We start from the raw sequence: 20,938 nt of genomic DNA, 5'->3' as shown, positions 1-20,938 counted from the left end.
TATTGCACTAAAACTGGAAAATTATTTTTGTATACTATTCGTGGTACTTAGTGGGTCGCCCGCGAAACTTCGCTTTTATTCAAAAGATTCTTTCGGAATTTCAATATCTATGACAGTTTTTGTTTTCAATTAATTTCATTGTAAAATGCAAGTTACTTATCTACATTCGGAGCCAAAATGTTGACCTTATTCAAATGAAATTATTATTATTAGTTAAAAAAAAATTACTTTTATTTTTTTATTTTTTTCTTTATGCAGCCATACAGCTAGTACCGCTCTCTAACCGGCCTGCAACACTTTTCCGCTCTCTAAAATTAATTCTAATAAATATAATAAATTGCAATTAAAAATCCTCTTTATTTTTCTGAACATCTACGGCTGGAGCTGTTTAAAATGAGACCATAACCGACTTTTTATGTGCAGCTATCGACCCTCAATCACTGGGATAAAAATCGGCTTACGCTATTTATTTATAAGATTATTATATATAAAAATTACGCTTCTATATCCAGTAGTATAATCAGGCATTCTTGGCTGACACATGTGCCCTATTAAACTGTTCACTTCACGTTGTTTATATCAAAGGAATAATAAAGGGAAAAAGCGGGCAATAATATTTATAATGTTTAATAATCTTAAAAGTTATTTTTTATGAATATGTATTACAAAGGGCCCCGATCATATGGATGTTTGTGCAGATGTCTTCGGTGCGGCTTAGAAGGAGTGCTGTCTGTATTTGTAAATCTAGCTTTATTTGATCTATGGCTTAGAACCTCTTGATCTTCGTCCATAAAATCATTCATACTATTATCAAAATAGCTGGGATCTCCGTCTTCCAAATCGTAATCTTCATCGCTGTGTTCATTTCTGAAATAAATAAGTAAATACCAGAATTTAATAAAACATATATGTCTATTCGTTTATCATAAGTCCTCTGCGATATTTTCATACTTGATTCCTTTGAGCTGTTGAAATAGTCGATCTGCGGCGGCTGTCACGTCAGAATCTGGCACGTGCTCTTCCGTGTCGTCAGTCAGACGAACCTCCAATCGCTGTAAAGCTGCATCAGCTCTATTTGTCAATCCAATGAATTTCTCAGTCAGTTGTTGTAATTCTTTCTCATTAAAAGTAGTATGTGTCGTGTTTCGGAACAGATTTTCGAGACGTTTGCATGGAATGTCCGTCTGTAACATTGAAATTTTCATAGTTTTAGTATTTAAAAGAATACTTGCAGGAGTTCTCAGACGGGGTGAGTTGTCCATTTGGTTTGTAATAGGTTTTGTTTTAAAAATCGAAAGTTTATTTATTTATTTAAATATTTTAATGCTCAACATACCAATGAAGAGAAGAGTGAAGTTTGTGAGGGTGGATGGACATTTCTTACTCTTTAGCACATTTGCACGTGGCATAAATCAAGTGACATCCTATTATAATTTAAAAAAAAAAATACGGAACAAAAATATCACTTATACTAACTTGTGTTGGGCGATTGCTTAATATTTTCATAACTTTATTGTCATGGTTTCTCATTGTTACTTGAATGTTTTGTAATTCCCGAAATGTTGACGCTGTTCTGAAATGGTAACAAATATCATATCAGTATTAATTTAGTCATAATGTGTTGTATGTAATTCTGATTTATTGATGAGTTTACATGAACAATTAAACAATTTTTACAGTGCCATTGTATTAAGTATTCCCATGTAGATACATGCGAGTAAGAATTATGATAACTTGCTTTAATTTTTCAATAACATGACGAATTATATGATATAATTATTTTTGATATAGGTATATTTTTATATATAAAGATATATTAATCAAGGACTTTTTAGGAGTTATATTAAGAAATGGTATAAAACAACTAAATCAAAAGTTTGTTTATCGTTAGTACTCCTGCCATTAGAATGAACATACTTGTTAATGAGGGAATCGATTAATTTGTCCAGCACGTCAGCTACATGCGTCGGATCGTCGAGTTGAACTCGTTGACAAGAATCAACAAAGTGCTTTTGAGCGTCTAAAACTTCTTGCATCTGAAATAAATAAAGCGTAAGAACACTGAAGAACATTTATTAGAAAAAAGATATATTTTTAATTATTTGGATAAATCGATTGAATAGCATGAAATTTTAACTACCATAACTGTTGTTGTGTGGTGTCTGTTATTGTATTCGTAATTCAAATGTTGTTTACACCTAAAATGGTATACCGCCGATTAATGTATCCCGTTAAAATTGTTATTTTATGCGCTCAGTGTTAAATTGATATTGTCAATTTCTGATTAAATAAATAAATCTACATGACTATGTTTTACCGCTTGGATAGTGTAGTGCGGTAAGGTATTTTTTTTTAGTAAAGATATAAATCCCATCGATCAACGAGTTGATAATAAAGAAACGTATATCAACATATTAAGCGTATGTATATAACATTTATATCTATTGCTAATGTTTCTGTCGCAACTCGATATACACTCGCTTTAGCCTTCATGCTTGTAAGCTTACGAGTCGTTGCTCAAACTTATTAGCCATGCAAAGCTCTACACGTCATTCAATATTGTGATCCGAATCAAACGGCAGCATTGAATGATTAACTATGAACTGGTTGCTATTTCTAAACACAAACATCAATGTAATTTTTTTTAAGGGCTTTGTACAAAACACACAGAATTTATATAAGCCTTTTGTGAGGGTAGTTGAATATGATACTCGAGATCATACTATAGTTTACCTTCATGTCTATTTTATTAGTGTTATCTTCAAGACGCTTTGAAAATGTTGCTTCAACGTCTACAGACGTAAGACGTGCGTCTCTATGTCGCCTCGCGAGCGCCCGCAGGCCGTCGGCGAGCTCCCGTCTCGTCACGTTCACCAATGACATTCCGTCTCGAACCAAGGACTCTATCAGAAGGCCGCGACGCCACGTGTCCGCATAGGCACCACTCACCTAAACGTGTTAAATGAATTCCAAGTAGCTTTAAGCTTTCGCAAAGAATATATTATAATAGGTGCATCGAATTACTTACTTTTTCTAGTAAATGGGTGTGCGAGTTAATTTGATTCGTTAAATTTTTGGCGACCTCCGTAATTTTCGCCTGGCTCTTTTCTATTTTGTCACTGCTCTCTTTGATTGAAGTCTGAAACGAATATATATTATGAGTTAAGATTTGTGATCGCTTATATGATAAACTAGTTTTAGTCCGCGGTATCGTCCGTCTGCAAAGGGGTTCAGGTTTTAGGTACACTATGCCGTTTTCTGTGACCTGACATTGCGTTTGCAAAATTTCACGATCGTCGGTTGTGTAATTATGACTTAAAAGTGCAACAAATAAACAAATTCTCTCGCGTTTGTAAGATAAATAAGATTTTGGTTTAAAATAGCAATGTTACAAACCTGTACACTCGTCTGAAGCATGTGAAGTCTGTGTTCTAGTCTCTCTGCAGCCAACTGTGCCCTTTCAAGTTTCAAAGACAGCGTGGTTTCCAGGCGGTCTAAAAGTCACAATAAATAGATCATTCGCCTAGCAATTGATTAAACGATGCCCCTATTTGTTCAATTGTGAATGATAAATGTAAGCAATATTGCGAAAGTTGACATAAAGTGCGGATTCTAAAATAGGATATGACACAATAAGGATGTCGTGACTCATCGTTGTACACGTACGCCGGTTTTGAGAACAAACAGATGTAATTTAGGTCGGGACTTCAAATACGATATTCATTCATGTTGTGCTTTGTACAGGTGATGTTTAAATGTTAGCCAACTACAATTCATGTACACGTAACGATTATGAATGGGCATTTTTTGTCAAAGCATACTTAATTTTGTTTCTTAATGTTCATATTGTCACGTCTTTATGTTAAGGAAGTATTGTAATAGAACGTAAGCACGCAAAAAATTACTCAATTTGACCCGAAAAAATATCGTATTTCGACATACTAGGTAATGATTAAAATGTAGGTAAATAATTATTTCTATCTTTTAATTTTAATTATGCCATCATAATTAATAGATTTTAGAACTTAGCTTTTAAAACTGCTTAGCGGGAGTTTAATTAAACACAGATCTCTCTCCTTTTGTCATTGATTTGACATTTGAAAGAAGAAGAGATCGTTGTTTTATTATTAACCCCTTAATTTATCGGCTAAGCCGTAATTGTAACGTATATACATGTATAGTTTATTTACCTAGTTTATCTTGTATTACGTCCAAACGGCGCGCTTGTTTCACTTGAACTGCGGTTATGGTGTCTAACACACGCAGTCGCTCGTCTATATTCGCCAGAATTATACTCAAATCCTAAAAAACACAAAAACAAAATCGTGAGTAAACCTTAAATTTATTTGATGCGATCTTTTATAATAGTGTTTCTTAACTTCTATTATGGTTTAAAAATTTAAGATTCAATTTCTTATAGACTTAGGATGATAATTAATGTGTCTCTTCCATAAGCATATACACATATAAACATATACAAAACTTAATATTAAGTGTATGTCTTCTTTGACAAAGTGAGGGTACGACATTTACGAGTTTTTTTTTTTTTATAAATATATACAATAGTAATATATATTAGATTATTATAAACAACAGTAATTTATAACGCCAAGTGACCTTTTCTCGATTCCAACTAGCTATCAATACGCGGTATTACAAATTGCGCGTTCTATGCAGGTTTTCTTAGTGCTGCTTGCGTTTGTTTTATTTATTTATAAATCCCTCGAAATTTCATAATGGTCTAAATTAAATTGTTAAAAATCTATTTGCATGTACATTTATGGAGATATCCTGTAAACACTAGAACTACATTTTCACAATTTTAGTTGAAATGGTAAATATGTTTTTTTTTTAAAAACTACTACTGCTGATATAAATATAATATATACTTATTTTAATCAGCATTTTTTTGTTTTAGACATAAATTACCTGAAGTTATTTCTTTTTAATAACGCATTGTTTGATAACTTGCGTTCATACCTTAGAAAACAACTAGTCATTATCTAGCAATTACTCTTACCTTAGGGGTATACGTATTGAGTGCGTTGGAACGTAGACTGTGCGACTCAGCCGGCGAGGCGCGTGCCAGCCAAAGGCACGCAAGCGCCGCCACAATCACACTTAACATCGCCCCGCCTGTAATCATAACCGAATAACATGCGTTTAGAAAGAAATAACAATTTCTCTATCAGACAACGCTCGGGATGGGCTAGTGCAGTACGTGAATATAAATCGCAGTCGCAGAACTAAGTTTTCCCTTAACAGGAAACCAAGCATTTTTCAGTTCTTGCACATTGTGAGCAATTTTTTTTTTGTAATTAATGATTATATATCTTGCTCTATATTATATTGAAGTAACATTTGCGAAAGAGCAAAAATTCAGAATTAAAAAAAATAAAGTAAAATGTTGATAGATTCACTAATATGTAATTTTCATTCAAATATAAGTTTTAAATAATCAAATGTTAGTAAATATGATCGGACGATAACTCATTGACATATAAATATAAAGATACAGGTCCTACAGTGGTTTTAAATCTGATCGTAACTTTAGATTAAATTCCAATCGCCAAGATAAGGCTTTTTCCTGCACTGAAGTAGTTAATTATAAATAAACAATCAAACGATTAAAGCAGCTTATAACAGTAACACAATTAATTTATCAAGTTCTAATCAAGATGTAATAAATGTATAAACTCTACGTTTTATCATAGGACTTTGTATATCATACAAGAGTGATAGTGTTCTATTTAAATATACGTTAATTATTTATAAAAATATGAAAGGGTTTTTGATTATGATGCTGATGATGATCTCCTGATGGATTTCTCCGTCAGCAACAAATGAGACTAGCTGACTGAGTAGGAGATCATAAGTGTTTGCGCAAAATAATATACACTCCTACTCTTACATGTACGTCAAGATTTTTGCGCAGGACTTCACGTGCTTTCCGATGGGTGTTACAAGTGGCAATTTCCAAACACTGTGATATTTTTGATTTTTTTTTAACAAAATAAACTAATTTATTGTCTGTATTGTATTGGCCATAGTCTCGCGAACTCCAGCTTTCTTTGCTAGCTACTTTTATAATGTAGGTGTATTATCTCGCTAATTCAGTCTTAATAGACTCAAGAGATTTGTATCTAAGGGTATGTACTGGTGAAATAAATTTTTTTTATAATTTTCTTCCATTGTATTAATGTAAGAAAATTATACCTTTTCTTTTTATTATTTCTACATAACGACTATATGTCATAGATCTGAAGTTCGAACTAAGTTCAAATTATATAGTCCTATCGTAATTGAGAACTCGTTAAAATAATATATACCACGTTATAACTTGATTACGTTATACAAGAAGAAAACCGCTAACACGGAGAAAATTTAATATCGCTACGATAAAGTTCTCTCCTAGTTTCACCGAATCATTTATTCTATAATCAAACAACAATACTTCATAATGGTGATAAATAGGTTACAGGTGAGTCAGTGTTACAAGCCCTAGGGTCATAATATCTTAGTTCTCAGGTCTGACGGCGCAATGTCCACTGAAGATTGAATTAATAGTTAATATTTAATTATTGTGACCACATACCATCCGGTTGTTTCTTCGTTTGCCTTCCAATTATAAATAAATAAAATCAATTAGAATAAGAATTGTATGTAATCTTCTAATCAAAATTAATTTAATTGAAATTATAATACACATCGGAAGAACTCGTCATCATCAACATGTAACAATTAAATGTTCTAACGACCGGCGTCATAGTTATTGTTAAGTTTGTCGTTTATTTCTTTGACGTTTATTTAAATATAAGCCTTTCTCATTTTGTAAATCTTTATACAAGTCCGTCTAGGTAGGTACCATCCATACATTCTACCATCCAAACAGAAATACTTAGTGTTTTTGTATTTCGGTTCGAAGGGTAAGGAGTCTGGTTATTACAGGCATAAACGATATTATATCTAAGCTAGTGTTATAATTAATATTTTTTACGGCGCCAATATTTATATAATTTAGTATTTACCTGTCTGTCTACCAATGTTCAACAATGAATAAACCCAACCATTGCGTAACAGTACTCATTCATTAACAATGTAAGTGCGGTTTGAGTAGACTAAGTATTTTCTATAAGTACTAATATATGCCGATATGGCCCAGTGGTTAGAACGCGTGCATCTTAAACGATGATTTCGGGTTCAAACCCAGGCAGCCACCACTGAAATTTCATGTGCTAAATTTGTGTTTATAATTCATCTCGTGCTCGGCGGTGAAGGAATAAGATCGTGAGAAAACCTGCATGTGTCTAAATTCAACGAAATTCTGCCACATGTGTATTCCACCAACCCGCATTGGAGCAGCGTGGTGGAATATGCTCCAAACCTTTTCATCGAAGGGAGAGAAGGCCTTAGCCCAGCAGTGGGAAATTTACAGACTGCTAATGTAATGTAAAAAAAAAAACAAATATATTATGGTATGAGATAAAGAGCTCTTATAATAGACTGTGTCAGGGCAAAAAGGATTACTTCATTCACGTGATAAAACACGGGAATCTCCATTCAGGTTTAGAGTAAAGTATTTCCAGGCTAACATAAACCCATTTATTATCGTTTCTGCTTTGTATCCTCAATGATCCTTGTTTATACTGAAACTCTTCTCTTTGTTTGAATATCATAAGAAACAAAACACTCGCATCTCTTGAATGAGATCTTCAAAAGTGAAATAAATATTAGATCGGTACTGATTCTTACTACTGCTGCCATGTTATAGCAATCTAAACATGCCTATACAATTTTATGCAGTATAATCTTCACTGTGTTTTATGGCTTTAAAATAGTTCACTTACTTAAGTATGAAGACGATTGCGAAAGCTAATCGAGATCAATCATTTACAAATATTTAAAACGAAGATAGATTTTATAGCTTCGTTCTCAAGATCAATAGACGGATCCGGAAGAAAAGCTCACTTAATCGTGACTAGACGCACGACGCGTTCCATTATTCGTGGCGCGTGTTGACAAGCATTGTTTATTCCACCGATCACCGGCAGGTGTGCTCTCTCGTCCTGCTTATGTGCATCTATTTATTTGCATTCCGGTGCAGTTCGTGGACCCCGGGTTGGATTATCATTGTCGAATGCGCCCACACACGACCGAGGTCAACCTTTCGTCAGGCCCGTGCAGTGTCTGCTGCCTTGAGCTCCATTGCACAATCCTAAAACGTCTCGTTATAACAACGTCGTTCACATTTCCTGATTAAATCATTTCTAAACGTGGAGTCGCAACATTGTCTACATGTAAGATTTCACTTTTAATTATTATGCTTATTTTATAGTTAATACCGCTATTATCAAGAAATTTTGCAAGTCTTAAGCACCAATTTATTAGGTTAGCGAATATATTATTACGCATTATGTATTTTGCCAGTATATTATTAAGCGAAATAAATAATGATAACAACATGTTGCCAACGTGGTTGGGCTCGATTAAGAACCGGCGTAATTTTGTTAGTTATGGTGAGCTACTCTGCGATTCGTTTCACTTCTGTTAATCGATCTTCTATCACACGTAGAGAACGACTGATTTACTTGTGGATTAAAAGAAATCTAAAAGCGACAGCTCAACTATCTAACGATGCGTAAATATAGACGCCGTAGTAATGTTTAATGAGGATAAATGCTTCGTCGATCGTACTCAGAAGCCCGCATACTCAAAAATCGATAACATAAGCAATCCGTCTTAATTTCCTCTATAGGTATTTCGTTAGATATGTCAGTATGATTATCACTAGTGAAGAAATATTGTTTATTAAATGAAAAGAAAAATACTATTTTATTTTTGTAACAAGAGTTCAATAATTCAGAAAGGGAAAGGAATGTATTCGTTTTAAGTACGACGACCTCCACGTGCTTTAAACTTGCAATACAAGTATACGATGCACGCACAGGGTCAGGTTTTCGGCGAAATTTAACTAAAACTAAACCATCATGTAGTGAATGATAATAAGAAAAAAATATTTGCTTTAAATTTGGCTTGGAAATGAGTCTTAAGACAGTCGATGCACATAGTCATATACTCTGATGAGATTTGATATGTAGAACAGCAATTTACAGCGGCCGCTTGTCAAAGTTCAGTAGAACTGGAGACGAGCCAACGCGACTAAAACGCACTTCCAGGTGCTAGAACTTCCCTATTAATCTTATTAGAGAACTCGTTCTTAATATAATTGAGTTGACCAATTTGTGTATTTTACCATTTGGTAATTGGAATGTTGGTTGAATGCGATAATAGCCCTTTTACACCGAAAGAAAATAAATCCCGGACGCTTGTCAAATTTTTTGGTTAAATTAAAAATAATAAAATCGGCAAAATGCTTATTTTAGTTTAGTATGTAATTTATTATTGCATGTAAAAAGTATGTATTTTTGGTCAATTGATATATATTGATTTTTCGAACAAGGGAATATTGTCAAATTATTTTGTTTTAATTATAGTTAAAAAGTACATAACATAAATAAATATATGTATGTAGTATACACAAGACTGAGTCCAATTCTTTTAGAAGGACTCTTGTTTGTTTTTAAGAGAAGTCGTTGGCCTTTCCGTCCTTCCCTTGTCCTATTGTATGTAAGAGCTTCCTGGTGAGATCACGTTTATTCCTAAGCCTCGCTATATTCTCCGTTGAATTTATCATTTGTCTATACAAATATACCTGTAGTCACAAATTTAATTCAGTTTGACGGTCGAAATAAAATCAGTATTAATTTAATTTTAAGTGCCAAGTCACGAAGCTTCCGTTTTCAAATTAAAGCCTTGAAACGGAAGGTAACACAATTAGTTTTTTCTAAATAATACCATGACATGCAGTTTAGGATTTCGAGGGACTAAATTTAAAATTATTTCTTGTTTGTATAAAAAATTGATTGAAACTTTTTTATTTTAATAATCTTTGTATAAAACTAGACGTATTTGTCACAAGTCAGAGCAACAGTCATCACTGAAATCCTTAGAAATTTATAATCTTATTCGAGTGCTCCGCCCGATGACTACCTCAGCTTTATGGAGGTCGTAGATATTAATAAAGATAAACAGCAGATTATGTCGCATAGGAACTCGGTAAGTCCTTTGAATTCGGCATTAACATCGTAATAGGTTTTTTACAAGTTGAAGTGATGGTACAGAATTAGGTCAGAGATACAGTTAAGGTTTTTCCTTAAGACCATTAGCCACTTCAAAGCTCGCATTGAACAACGGGCAAATTACGGAGTTCACTTGCAGTCTGGCGCAGGCAATAGTTAGTACGCTTCGTGGAATGTCGTCGGGTAGCTGATTATAAATTTGCTTCATGTTCCCAACACCTTACTTGCTATTTGATAATAGTTGAGATTAAAGAAATCTAATATAACTGTTTATTATCTAATTATTTAAAGGTTCCGAGAAGAAAGTTCCTTAAGAATTAATGTTTAATTAGGGATTAAATACAAAAAAATCAAAAATTGTAGGTATTCTCTGCATGCGTATTCTAATACGAAATAATTAGCGCAATTTCAACATTTTTATTCTCTACATAATGTGTGCACACTTTGTTTGTTCCCGCAATATTGACATACATACTTACTATGAGCGTCGTTGATATATACCTATGGAGATAGGTAAGAATTCTCCTAGATCGCGTTATCTGCTTGCCTTAGGTCGTGTCGCTGTTCGCCCTCCTTTTGATTTTCTACTGAATAGGTGAATCACCTTTCGCTCGAGTTCAAATATCTGCGAATTTTTCGTTATCAGTCAAAGACTGGAGATTTGATTATTTTGTTACTTAAAAAATTAAAGTATATTTTTTACGCAATAGTATTGTTTATATCGCGCACATTACTGATTGCTAGTTGTCAACTGTTTGAGGTGTGCGAAAGTGGGTTACATGATCGCGACAGACTGCGCGGCGGCGGGAGCCGGTCGCCAATTGACCAGAAGTACTAAAGATAACCTCACCTTTGTTACAAAATACTTTCATTGTGCCATAACATTGTTAATTTTGCTATAATTAGATAAAGCTAAAATATTCATAATCCAAAAAAATAATCAATAAAAAGGACCCACTTATAATATTGGTGAGAATGTATTGTAGTAAAAATAAAAATGAGAATTTACAATCCTTCGATTCGTATTAAATCATTAACATTTTTTGTAGGCCCACATTTATGTCCGTAGTCAAGCTACCGCAGGATATCGTAACAAAAACTCTCTAATGGACAACAGACAAGAGACAAGAGACAAGAGAAAAGTTTTAACATTTTTTGATGGTTTTTTTAAATTCTTAACTATATGAAAAAAGGAACTAGGGCGATTAAAATTTGCACGAGGTTTGTTTTTTTGTTTAAACGTTATTGCTAACGTTTTGCATTAACTGTACTTTGCGGTTTAGCTTGTTAGCATCATGACGCTATTAAAAAAAAGATTAGCTTTATGATATCATGAAATGATGTTTTTTAGTATCGTGACTAGCCTCGTAAATTGTCTGGGTGCCCAATAGCTGAGAAGCACGAAGAACCGTTGACGTTCAAATGTTGTATCGGAACAATATAAATTGTTTCGATTTTCTGTCATAAAAATCTCAGTAACAGTCTCGAGCTAGGAAGTTAGCAGTGTTATAGTCCCGTGCCTTACATGTAAACCCGTTGGTCCTGCTCCTGATCTGTTTATGATCGTATTAGATTGCCGTCCAATCGGGCTACAAGAGCGAATAGAAATGCAATTATGTCTTGCGCAGTTTGATACTCTCCGAAATTAGTGGTCGAAATTCGGTCAGGGGACATTAGTTTCACGATGAGCTCATAAATAACGACAGATAAATAAACATTGACTATAAAATATTAAATAAAATACGAAGATGTGACGAAATGGTGCAATGTTAAAAAACTTTCTAAAGTGTTTTACAATGAGTAAAACCCTGGCATAGTAGGTTATTAAAGTTGTTCAATAATATGCGTGATCTTATCGCTTAACTATACAGCTTTACATTTGTTTCAATTATAATGTTTATTAGTAAACACGTAATATCGTGCTAGATAAATACCTCGAAGGAAAGTGGTCCCATACAAATTATTAATAGAACCCGAATACGCATAAATTGCGTGTCGGCCCTAGGCGCTCACAAAATATCACTTACAGTAAAGGTCTTTTTTAAAGTACTTTTTTTTTATAAGATGAATTTAACAGCCGGTGGGTACATACTTCTTTCATATCAATTTTAAGATAAAACTTTGTTTATAGGTTTATATCTTAATCTCATTGTTATAGACTTAGTTTAAACGATTTAAATAATGATGGTAAATATTTTTATTTTATAAACGTCTTATATCAAAATTTTATTTGGTTAGCAACCTGTTTTGGGAGCAAATCTCATATGATAATCTGTACAGCGTTGGACTACATAATGTTTAATTAGAACAACTTTTTAACTGCTCAGCAACATATATGTGGCGACAGCGTTGGTATCTCGACGTTACTAATATATTAACTAACGTCGTCTACAACATAGTTTAAGAATTCGTCTAAGTTATCTGCTGTTGTTTCGTGTTCTCGTTAGGCAGGTATTTTAATAAATCTGAATAACTTGTCAAACAAATTACAAGAATTAAATTTAATCACGTTCTATTAAACATATATTTTGATAATCATTTTCATGGAATTTTAATGCAAATATAAATTACACAGCTGATTATAAACAATAATTTGAAAATTGAGTTATTAAAATTCGCTCTGATATGTTATGTTCCGTTAATAATTATAAACACGAGATAATTATTAATAATTAAAGATTTATCCCTAAGTTAGGTTAGGTGCCTACCTAATTTGTTAAATAACTATTCATCATTATTTTAATACGCTACTTGTTTATTTCCTTGACTAATAAAAGAATAATAAGTTCGCTTTGTTTTAAAAATGAGATACGCGTCTATCATAAAACAAGCTTCATATAGAATTTATTAGTCTACCTTTTATAATGATATAATATTTAGAGGTTTATTGGTAGTAAAACCGGGCTTCCATTATTATGACAACAAAAAATCTAAATGGCACTTACGTCATTGTTTCCATTATTACTAAAGGATTAGAAGTAGTTTGAAACTGATTCATAGATGACATGTCAAATGAAGACACGTTAGGTTCAACGTCTCCGTAAAGCTTTATGCTACTATAATATTTCCTTTTAAACAATATCACATAAAAGATAATACAAAAACGGACAATGTGGCCTAAAATTTAAGTGGTCAGTGTCGCAGCCTATAAGCCTGTGCTGTTTGGAATGCAATGCATGTTACAATCGGTCTCATTTCAAGTTACACATTCTTTTAGAATTAGAAGGAAAACTGTTAGTTTGTAATACAGTGAATACATATTCGATGCTCGAACGACGTCCGATGATAGCTGAGACATAACTTTGATTGCAAAAATTAAACTCACAAATTTATTTTCATATATACATTTTTATAATATATATAAGTGTTCATAAAACGTTTCTATTGGAGCATAAACATATATAAAAAAAAACTAGTTTTTTTAAACTAGGAATAATCCCGGTCGTACACCGGGTAACTCTGCAATTTTTTTATCGCAATCGGATCAGTGGTGTAGTAACGCACATAGGACAAGTAAACAATAATTTCTATTAATATTGATAGATTTATTATTTGCAACAAATTGATTGGCATAATTATGCGTTTCTTTAATTAAACTACGAAAGCAGTCCCAAGCTTTTATGTTGTAAATTTAAATTATACGTGCAAATTATTTTGTTATGAGACTCTTAAGTTATTTCGTGTGCATAAATTTTATAGACAGTCGTTAAAATTCCGTGTCCGAGGTCATCACACCAATATGCATAAGTTAAACAATGTTAACATTTGTCATACAAAAAGAAAACAGAAATTCTTCGAATCCATTGTTTAAACGTTGCATAGTAGTTATTGAACGAGTGCCTCCTTTAGTTTTTATGTATTTTCTAATGACCAAAATTTAGCTAAAGGTTCGAGCCTTCGCAGAACCCTCGATTATTTTGCTTTATCCATATGTTCGAATGGGGCTACAAGTTTTGTTTCTGAATATGTTTACGAAGTGTGTATAGTATTTAGGATGCACAGACTGATTTTAGAAAAAGTGCTTCGTAGTAGGCACCTTGAATGCCAAGGCAAGTCAGATTATATATCACCTTTTATATTTAAATTTAAAAAATGTCATTATAAATTTTTAGTCTTATAAGGATAAAAATATAGTATATACATAGGTGCGGCAACTTCTATTTCGTTTATAAATGCATATTAAATAATAATTCAACAATATTTTCAATAATGATTGATACTTTGTTTTAGATAAAAATCGTCCGATCGAAAATTAAGTACAATTTAATTTAAATGGGCTATTCAAGCAATTTGTCGTGGATTTGATAGCCCATTCTGTCTACCCAATTTTTGAGTTCATTTACAATTGTTTGTTCGGCTATATTTCACCATGAGCCTTTCAGTCTCGATCGTCTGGCCTCACAAATAATAAACCAACGGAGCCAACTTGATTTCTAGAGCGGTTCACATCGCCATTTTGGCTGATAATACGATTTCCAAAGATAGGGCGCAAAACATCGCTTGTAGCGTTTTATTTTTATACATGGCCATTCCAAAGATTGCCCTCTGATGCCTTTGGACCATATTCCACACCCTACAATCACGCTTCTAGGTGCCTTGGCTTATATATATAGCTTATAAGTAGTATAGGTAGTATTTACGTCATTTCAAATGTGAGCAAAGTGTAACGTATATATTAAATATTATTGAATATCTATTTGTTCCTTTAAGATATAAGTTTAATTGTATAATATTATACAAATACAATCAATGTTGTTAAATTTCAGTGTAAATATTAACTTTTTTACTTAGGTACATAATGACGTAAATTAATTTTTTTCGCTCTCTTACCAAATTTCTTTAACCAAAGTCTGTTCGTCGACGTCGTTTTTGTATTACTCCGTTGTTTACGCGACGTGCAATAAATTATAAAATAATAACAGTGTTTTGTTATACATAATGAAAATATTTAAAAGGATATAATATCCACAATATATCATTGTCATGTATGGTCGTGTTAAATGTATGGTTTGGCACTCAGTAATAAATCGTAGTATAAGATATTATGCTTAATTTATTCGTGCATTATATCCGTAGATGATTATTGCTCGTGTAACCTTGATTTTCAGATTAATGATGGCAGCTTTTGAGCTCGTTTGTATTCAATGAGCGATATTATTATGAGTGTTATTTTGATTAATGGAATTACCTAAGGTTATTTTTTTATTTCAATTTTGTTGGCCAAATGTATCAAACATTTGACAGTAAGTGGTTACCAACACTCATAGATAGAACAATTTATGAGATATTAACAATCCCATATATCGCCAGGGCGCCACCAATCTTGATAACTTGAGATGTTATGTTCATTGTGCCTGTATTTACACTCGATCACTCAGGGAACACACAATACCAAATATTGCTATTTGGCGGTAAAATAATAGATGATTGGTGGTACCAACCCAGACGAGCCTGCATCAAGCCCTACCAATAAGTATTTCATCTTTTTTTTGCGCTATGAGACTGTAATATAAAATATTTGTTATCTATGAAAACTATTCGTACGTAGATTTTCTTTTTGTAATCTCGTATTACGAAATGCGTGCGCTAATACTTTCTCTCATCTCGCAACTGATACATGAACGGAGTAAAGAGGTTAAGATAACAATATTACTTGTTCGCAGAAGTACTGGACAGGGCTTAATAATATCTTCGAAGTATTACATAAGCGAAATTACTGATACAATATAAAGTGTTTGTTTTCATAATTGTACTTTTAGCTTTTACTTTCAAATCGAGCCGTCAATTTCATTATCTTCGATGTAAATATCACACATCCTACTATCACTTTCTCGTGAATATATATATGGATTTGGAACATATATAGTTATGTGTAAAATATGTAGATTTGTGTTGTAACGTAAATACTTAGTTTTTTGTGTATAAGCAATATTATCGGTGTCGTCTTAGGAGACGTGTCAGGAGCTTTGTTTGTGATAAGCAAATACAACGCACTTGTGGCACGCGGGAGCTACCACTTGTTGCGTGTTTGCATACGTTGACATGCATACCTCCCAATTTAATAACACCCCTTCTAGTGAGTGTGTTTATGGACCGCCACTGAGAAATTATTTATTCAGACAAGATGCGACCGCACCTTGTGAATATACCAGCAGGAGGTAAATAAATTAATTGACTCAAAAATTCTTAAACGATAACGTTTTTATTTTAAACAAATAAAAAAATGCCCGTAAATGTCTCGCTGCTGGGCTACGGTTTCAAGTTTACTTCACTTCGTTGCTTCAATGCGGATCGGTGGATACACCATTTTTTCATGATGATTTCTTTCATAGCCACCGCACGATGAATTATTGAAATGAAACATATTAAGTACGAGAAAATTCGGAAGTGCTTCCAAGATTTTACCCTGCAATCTTTGATTCACTAATCACGTTCCGAATCACTGTGCCATTTTGGCTCTTAACAAGAAAAAAAGTGCTCTTCAAAGTATTCCCTATTATTCTGAATGTTCAAATTTATTAAACGAAGTACACATGCCGGACGAATGTAATTGAAATTATTCGCTCCGAGTCATGGACGTGTTTTCTATTACGACCCCGCACTGGATATGGAATGTAGATCATTCATGGGAAGTAATGCTTGCACGGGTGCAGACTCGCCATGTGATTGATTATTATGAGCACGATCTGCGGTTACCCAAGGCGATTTACAGTAGCTCATTTATTTCTCACGTTCACGTTGAAATACATGAAAATATTAAAAGCGCAAGCGGTTATTTAAATTGTTTACAATATAAGGCATCGTATATATTTGCAGACTTACTCAATCGATTTCCAAGGCGAGACTTCCACATTGTTTCATGTCTACAATGAAACGACAATAAAATGACAAATTCGCCTCCTGTTTCGTCGGACAAGGCAGGTGATATTGTAAATTGTTCACGTTTTTAAGATCCGGTAAAGTATGCGTTATATTGTTTCTTTTTTCGTTAATTTGGTGCAAATGTTTGGCAAACATGACCAATTTATTTTTATGTGGCAATAAAATAATATAATAATAATAATCAATCAACGGTTTGTAAGCGTGTTTCCTTGACCGATATGAAACATCGATGCTACTTGACAAGTGTTTGCCACTTATAATGGCCTTCTTAACAATTTTTCCCCTTAAAAGTTACGCAGTTTTAGTTCGGTTTTCCAGACGTATAAAGACATTTCGTGGTCTTGAAATGTCCGGTTTATTGTTAGGAGAAAACCACAAGGACCCGTATACGTAAGCTTGTGACTGGGTTTTATTTTTGTTATATTTTATATAATTAAATGTAAAAGTATAATAGTAGTGCAATCGAATGCTGTTTAGTTAAAAAATTAAATGCAAAAACCAGAATCACTAATTATCAATTCTGGTTATAGCAAAATTGTATATGATGGTATTTAAACGAATGTTAGTTAATTCGTTCTGTTCTCTTTCTTCTGACGCTCACACCGTTTAAAATGAACCAGCTATTATATTACGACTATTATCTACCGGCAGAGCTTTTCTGTAAGGGCAAACTCAAAAATCGCAGGACATAATCATAATATATTTGATAATATCTTTAGTAAATTATAAGCGACTATTTTAATTACATTTTTTTTACGGCATCGGATGGCGGACGAGCATATGGGCCACCTGATGGTAAGTTGTCACCACCGCCCATAGACAAAGGCGCTGTAAGAAGTATTAACCATTCCTTACATCACCTATGCGCCACCAACCTTGGGAACTAAGATGTTATGTCCCTTGTGCCTGTGATTACACTGGCTCACTCACCCTTCTAAACGGAACACAACAATACAAAGTACTGTTATTTGGCGGTAGAATATGTGATGAGTGGGTGGTACCTACCCAGACGGGCTTGTACAAAGCCCTATCACCAAGTTAATTCTTACGCTAATTGACATACATTACGGCTTCATACATTTAAAGGATACACGTATAAAAATAGAGTATCACCGTAAATCAATTTTCAACATTTAACGAGTGACCTGCGAAGTCAGTTTTTACAGAATAGCACTGCTGGGGTAAATGATACTGATACAATAAAATATTCAATGTTTTAACAGCTAAGACTGGCAGACTGATGCTCTTTAAGAAACAGATGTCTAAGCAGATAAATCTGTGTAACGTTTTCTATAACCTATATACATTCGACAGGAATTGAACTTGCAACCGTTGGTAAAATCGGTCAAAGCGACGCAAGAAGGTCGTTGTCTGATAGTAGATAATTTATAAGTACCTACTTTGAATATAGATTTGACGCCATTTGTATAAAAAAATGTAAACATTTGCAATCGTTTGTTTTAAAGAATTATTTGTCGGTTATAGCTTATATGTACAATTATATATATTGTATATATGTATAACACAAAGCAACTCATAAGTTCTTTATGTTTGTCAAAAAATATAAAATTTATTTCTTTTTAACCCAAAAACCATTTTGTTTTATTTTATAAAATAAAAATGAAACTAAAAAAGTGAAACACGAAGGTCCTCTAACATATCGTTATATATTTCGTATATATTTCAATTAAGTTGGTATAAAGTGATTTTAATATTGCCTTTATAATATTTAGTTTTAGCAATATATAAGTTTTTATACATTTATTAAAGAACTTTATATGCATATAAACATTATGTATTCCTGTTATTATTTATGTATTGTTCGTTGGGTAATTACACGCTATAAATTGCGGACTGTAATAACTTAAAACACTTAAGTGTTAATATATTGGCTATTAGAATATAATCAAGGTATTTATATCCCGTATAACGCAAAGCTCTGTAAATACACCGGTATTTTTATAGTAACTATGAAAACAATTTAATCGAACTATTTTTTCTTAAAACTATTCGAATTATAAGAATTTCCTGATCGTATATTTCTACGAATATTCGCTATTTAAATTAAAAAGAGCATGTATTATCTATTTGCTAATATTTCGCGTCTTACGCAAACATGCGGCATTTCGATAAGATGATAAAATATAAATGTTACTAACCTCGGGTTAATCTTGAGATTCGCAGTCGCAGTTGCCCTTAAGTGTTTGCAGTCACTATCACGAAACACTCACTAATCATTTCACTAAGATGCTCCTACATATTTAATTTGCGATGTAAGCGTGCGCGCGGTAAATTTGCGTATTTTGCGGAGCGACAGGTGCGGCTGCCGCAGCATCCGAAATGGCTCTGGCGCTGTGGCCGCTGCGAATAGCGCACTGGGACCACGCCCCGTGCGTACGCGCATCTCCCCGCCCGCCCCAGCGCGGAAGCCTTCTTTCATTATTTCAGCATTTTTCCTGACTGAGTAATAGATTTTCTATTAAATCGTAAGATGGCATTCGATATCTGCTTTACACTGAGCCTTAAGGACACCATTTTTAGTTTTAGTTTTAGTTGTCGTTTGTTATTCATAGTTTCGGTTAGTTAACATTAAGGTTTAATAAAATTCTAATTATTATTATGTGAATGATTGATTAATTTAATATTGATTTTCTATAATCAAAAATATTCATTTTCCCTAGATTGATTTTCTTGTACACAATAATTTTTTTCTCGTTTATCAAATTGAAACTTAAAATAAACTTGATGCACGATGATAAGTTACCTCGTTTTGTCGTAAAAATTGATACATTTTTTAAAGTAAATTCCTACATTTATTGCCAGCATTATAAGTGCGTTAAATTTAAGCTATCATAGAACATAATCTATGTAGCGACCATAAAGCGAAGTGCGATGCGCTGAATCTGGGATATGAAGCGCGTGAGAAAGTTCGCCGTCCGCAGCCCATAAATCGTCTATTGGACTCTACTAAATGAGTCCCTTGATTGGATGCTAATTGAGAAAAGAAGAAATCTTTGTGTTTGGACTCACTTCACGGTGAAATGACGTCGTTCCTTATAATGTACTGGAAGCTGTACTGAGTACGCTAATGCTGGTCTCGCATATGCAGTGTCGATTTTAATAACTATTTAAATGAATCATACAACATTAGAATGAATATAATTTCTGCTGTTCATTCAGTTACATAAATCGACTTTCTATTATCGATTGAGTGTCGTGATCGTAAGTAGATAGTGTAGTGTAACTTTTTCTATCATCAAGAGGAATCGCTACGTTCTCGGACAGTTGTAATCGTTCAAGACACGAGAGTAATTTGCAACTACGCCCCATGGCGGCATGTTTGATACATAGGTAAGTATCTATTAATGGCTTATAGAAATCAATTCATTCATTTTATGTTAATTATACACGATTGTAAGCTTGTGTTTTGTTTTATGTCTTTTTCCTCGTATTTTTATATGAGTACAAGCATTCATGCAAAGTATGAGCTCGACTTGATAGATATATATTTTTTTTATTTTAACTTTTTTCTCGCTAATGAAAACAGGGCATTCGTTCCAAGTGGATTTTTCTCCATTCGTTTATTTTCATTTTTTTTTTATTAGCGGTAAAAGTAGTTTTACCTAATAAATTATCTTCGAACGAACCAGTAGCATTATGTATTCCGTCGACACATTAAATTACTTAATTTTATATGAAATTCGTTGGCGTGACTGTTTTATATGCGTATTGATTTAGCATCTAACCTATCACCGCAATAAATTTTAGTGAAATATGTCCAATAGTTTTAGCGTTATTAGTTCGAAGACATAATTTACAGTAGAGCTACTCTTTAAACCAAAACTCTATTACTATTATAATTATAATATATAAAGTAATTTCTTAACATTTGACGAGTGAAAAGTGAGATTTACAGA

The 20,938-nt window shown here is 33.1% G+C and overlaps 2 protein-coding genes across 5 annotated transcripts in view; one reads left to right on the top strand and one right to left on the bottom strand.

Moving 5' to 3' along the window:
• Positions 1-20,938, top strand: part of LOC113393568 (uncharacterized) — a 44,270-nt gene that overhangs the window by 2,589 nt on the left and 20,743 nt on the right. The gene's annotated exons all lie outside the window — the stretch shown is intronic.
• On the bottom strand, positions 612-19,390 carry LOC113393569 (uncharacterized). Of its 2 annotated transcripts, XM_026630536.2 has the most exons (11): positions 19,181-19,383; positions 10,619-10,764; positions 5,021-5,136; positions 4,191-4,302; positions 3,397-3,494; positions 3,029-3,139; positions 2,734-2,949; positions 1,918-2,036; positions 1,477-1,573; positions 952-1,184; positions 612-867 (listed from the first exon to the last, which is right to left on the bottom strand). In XM_026630536.2, the coding sequence occupies exons 3-11, from the start codon at positions 5,126-5,128 to the stop codon at positions 663-665; spliced, it is 1,299 nt and encodes a 432-aa protein (XP_026486321.2). In that variant the 5' UTR covers positions 5,129-5,136; positions 10,619-10,764; positions 19,181-19,383; the 3' UTR covers positions 612-662. The 2 variants fall into 2 exon arrangements, with proteins under 2 accessions (XP_026486321.2, XP_026486320.2); XM_026630535.2 differs by lacking the exon at positions 10,619-10,764 and having other exon boundaries at positions 19,181-19,390.

The sequence above is a fragment of the Vanessa tameamea genome, chromosome 6 (genome assembly GCF_037043105.1).
Source record: "Vanessa tameamea isolate UH-Manoa-2023 chromosome 6, ilVanTame1 primary haplotype, whole genome shotgun sequence".
In the NCBI taxonomy this organism is placed as follows: domain Eukaryota; kingdom Metazoa; phylum Arthropoda; class Insecta; order Lepidoptera; family Nymphalidae; genus Vanessa; species Vanessa tameamea.
Note: the sequence above shows the minus strand (reverse complement) of the source record. Positions and strands in the feature narration are given on the sequence as shown.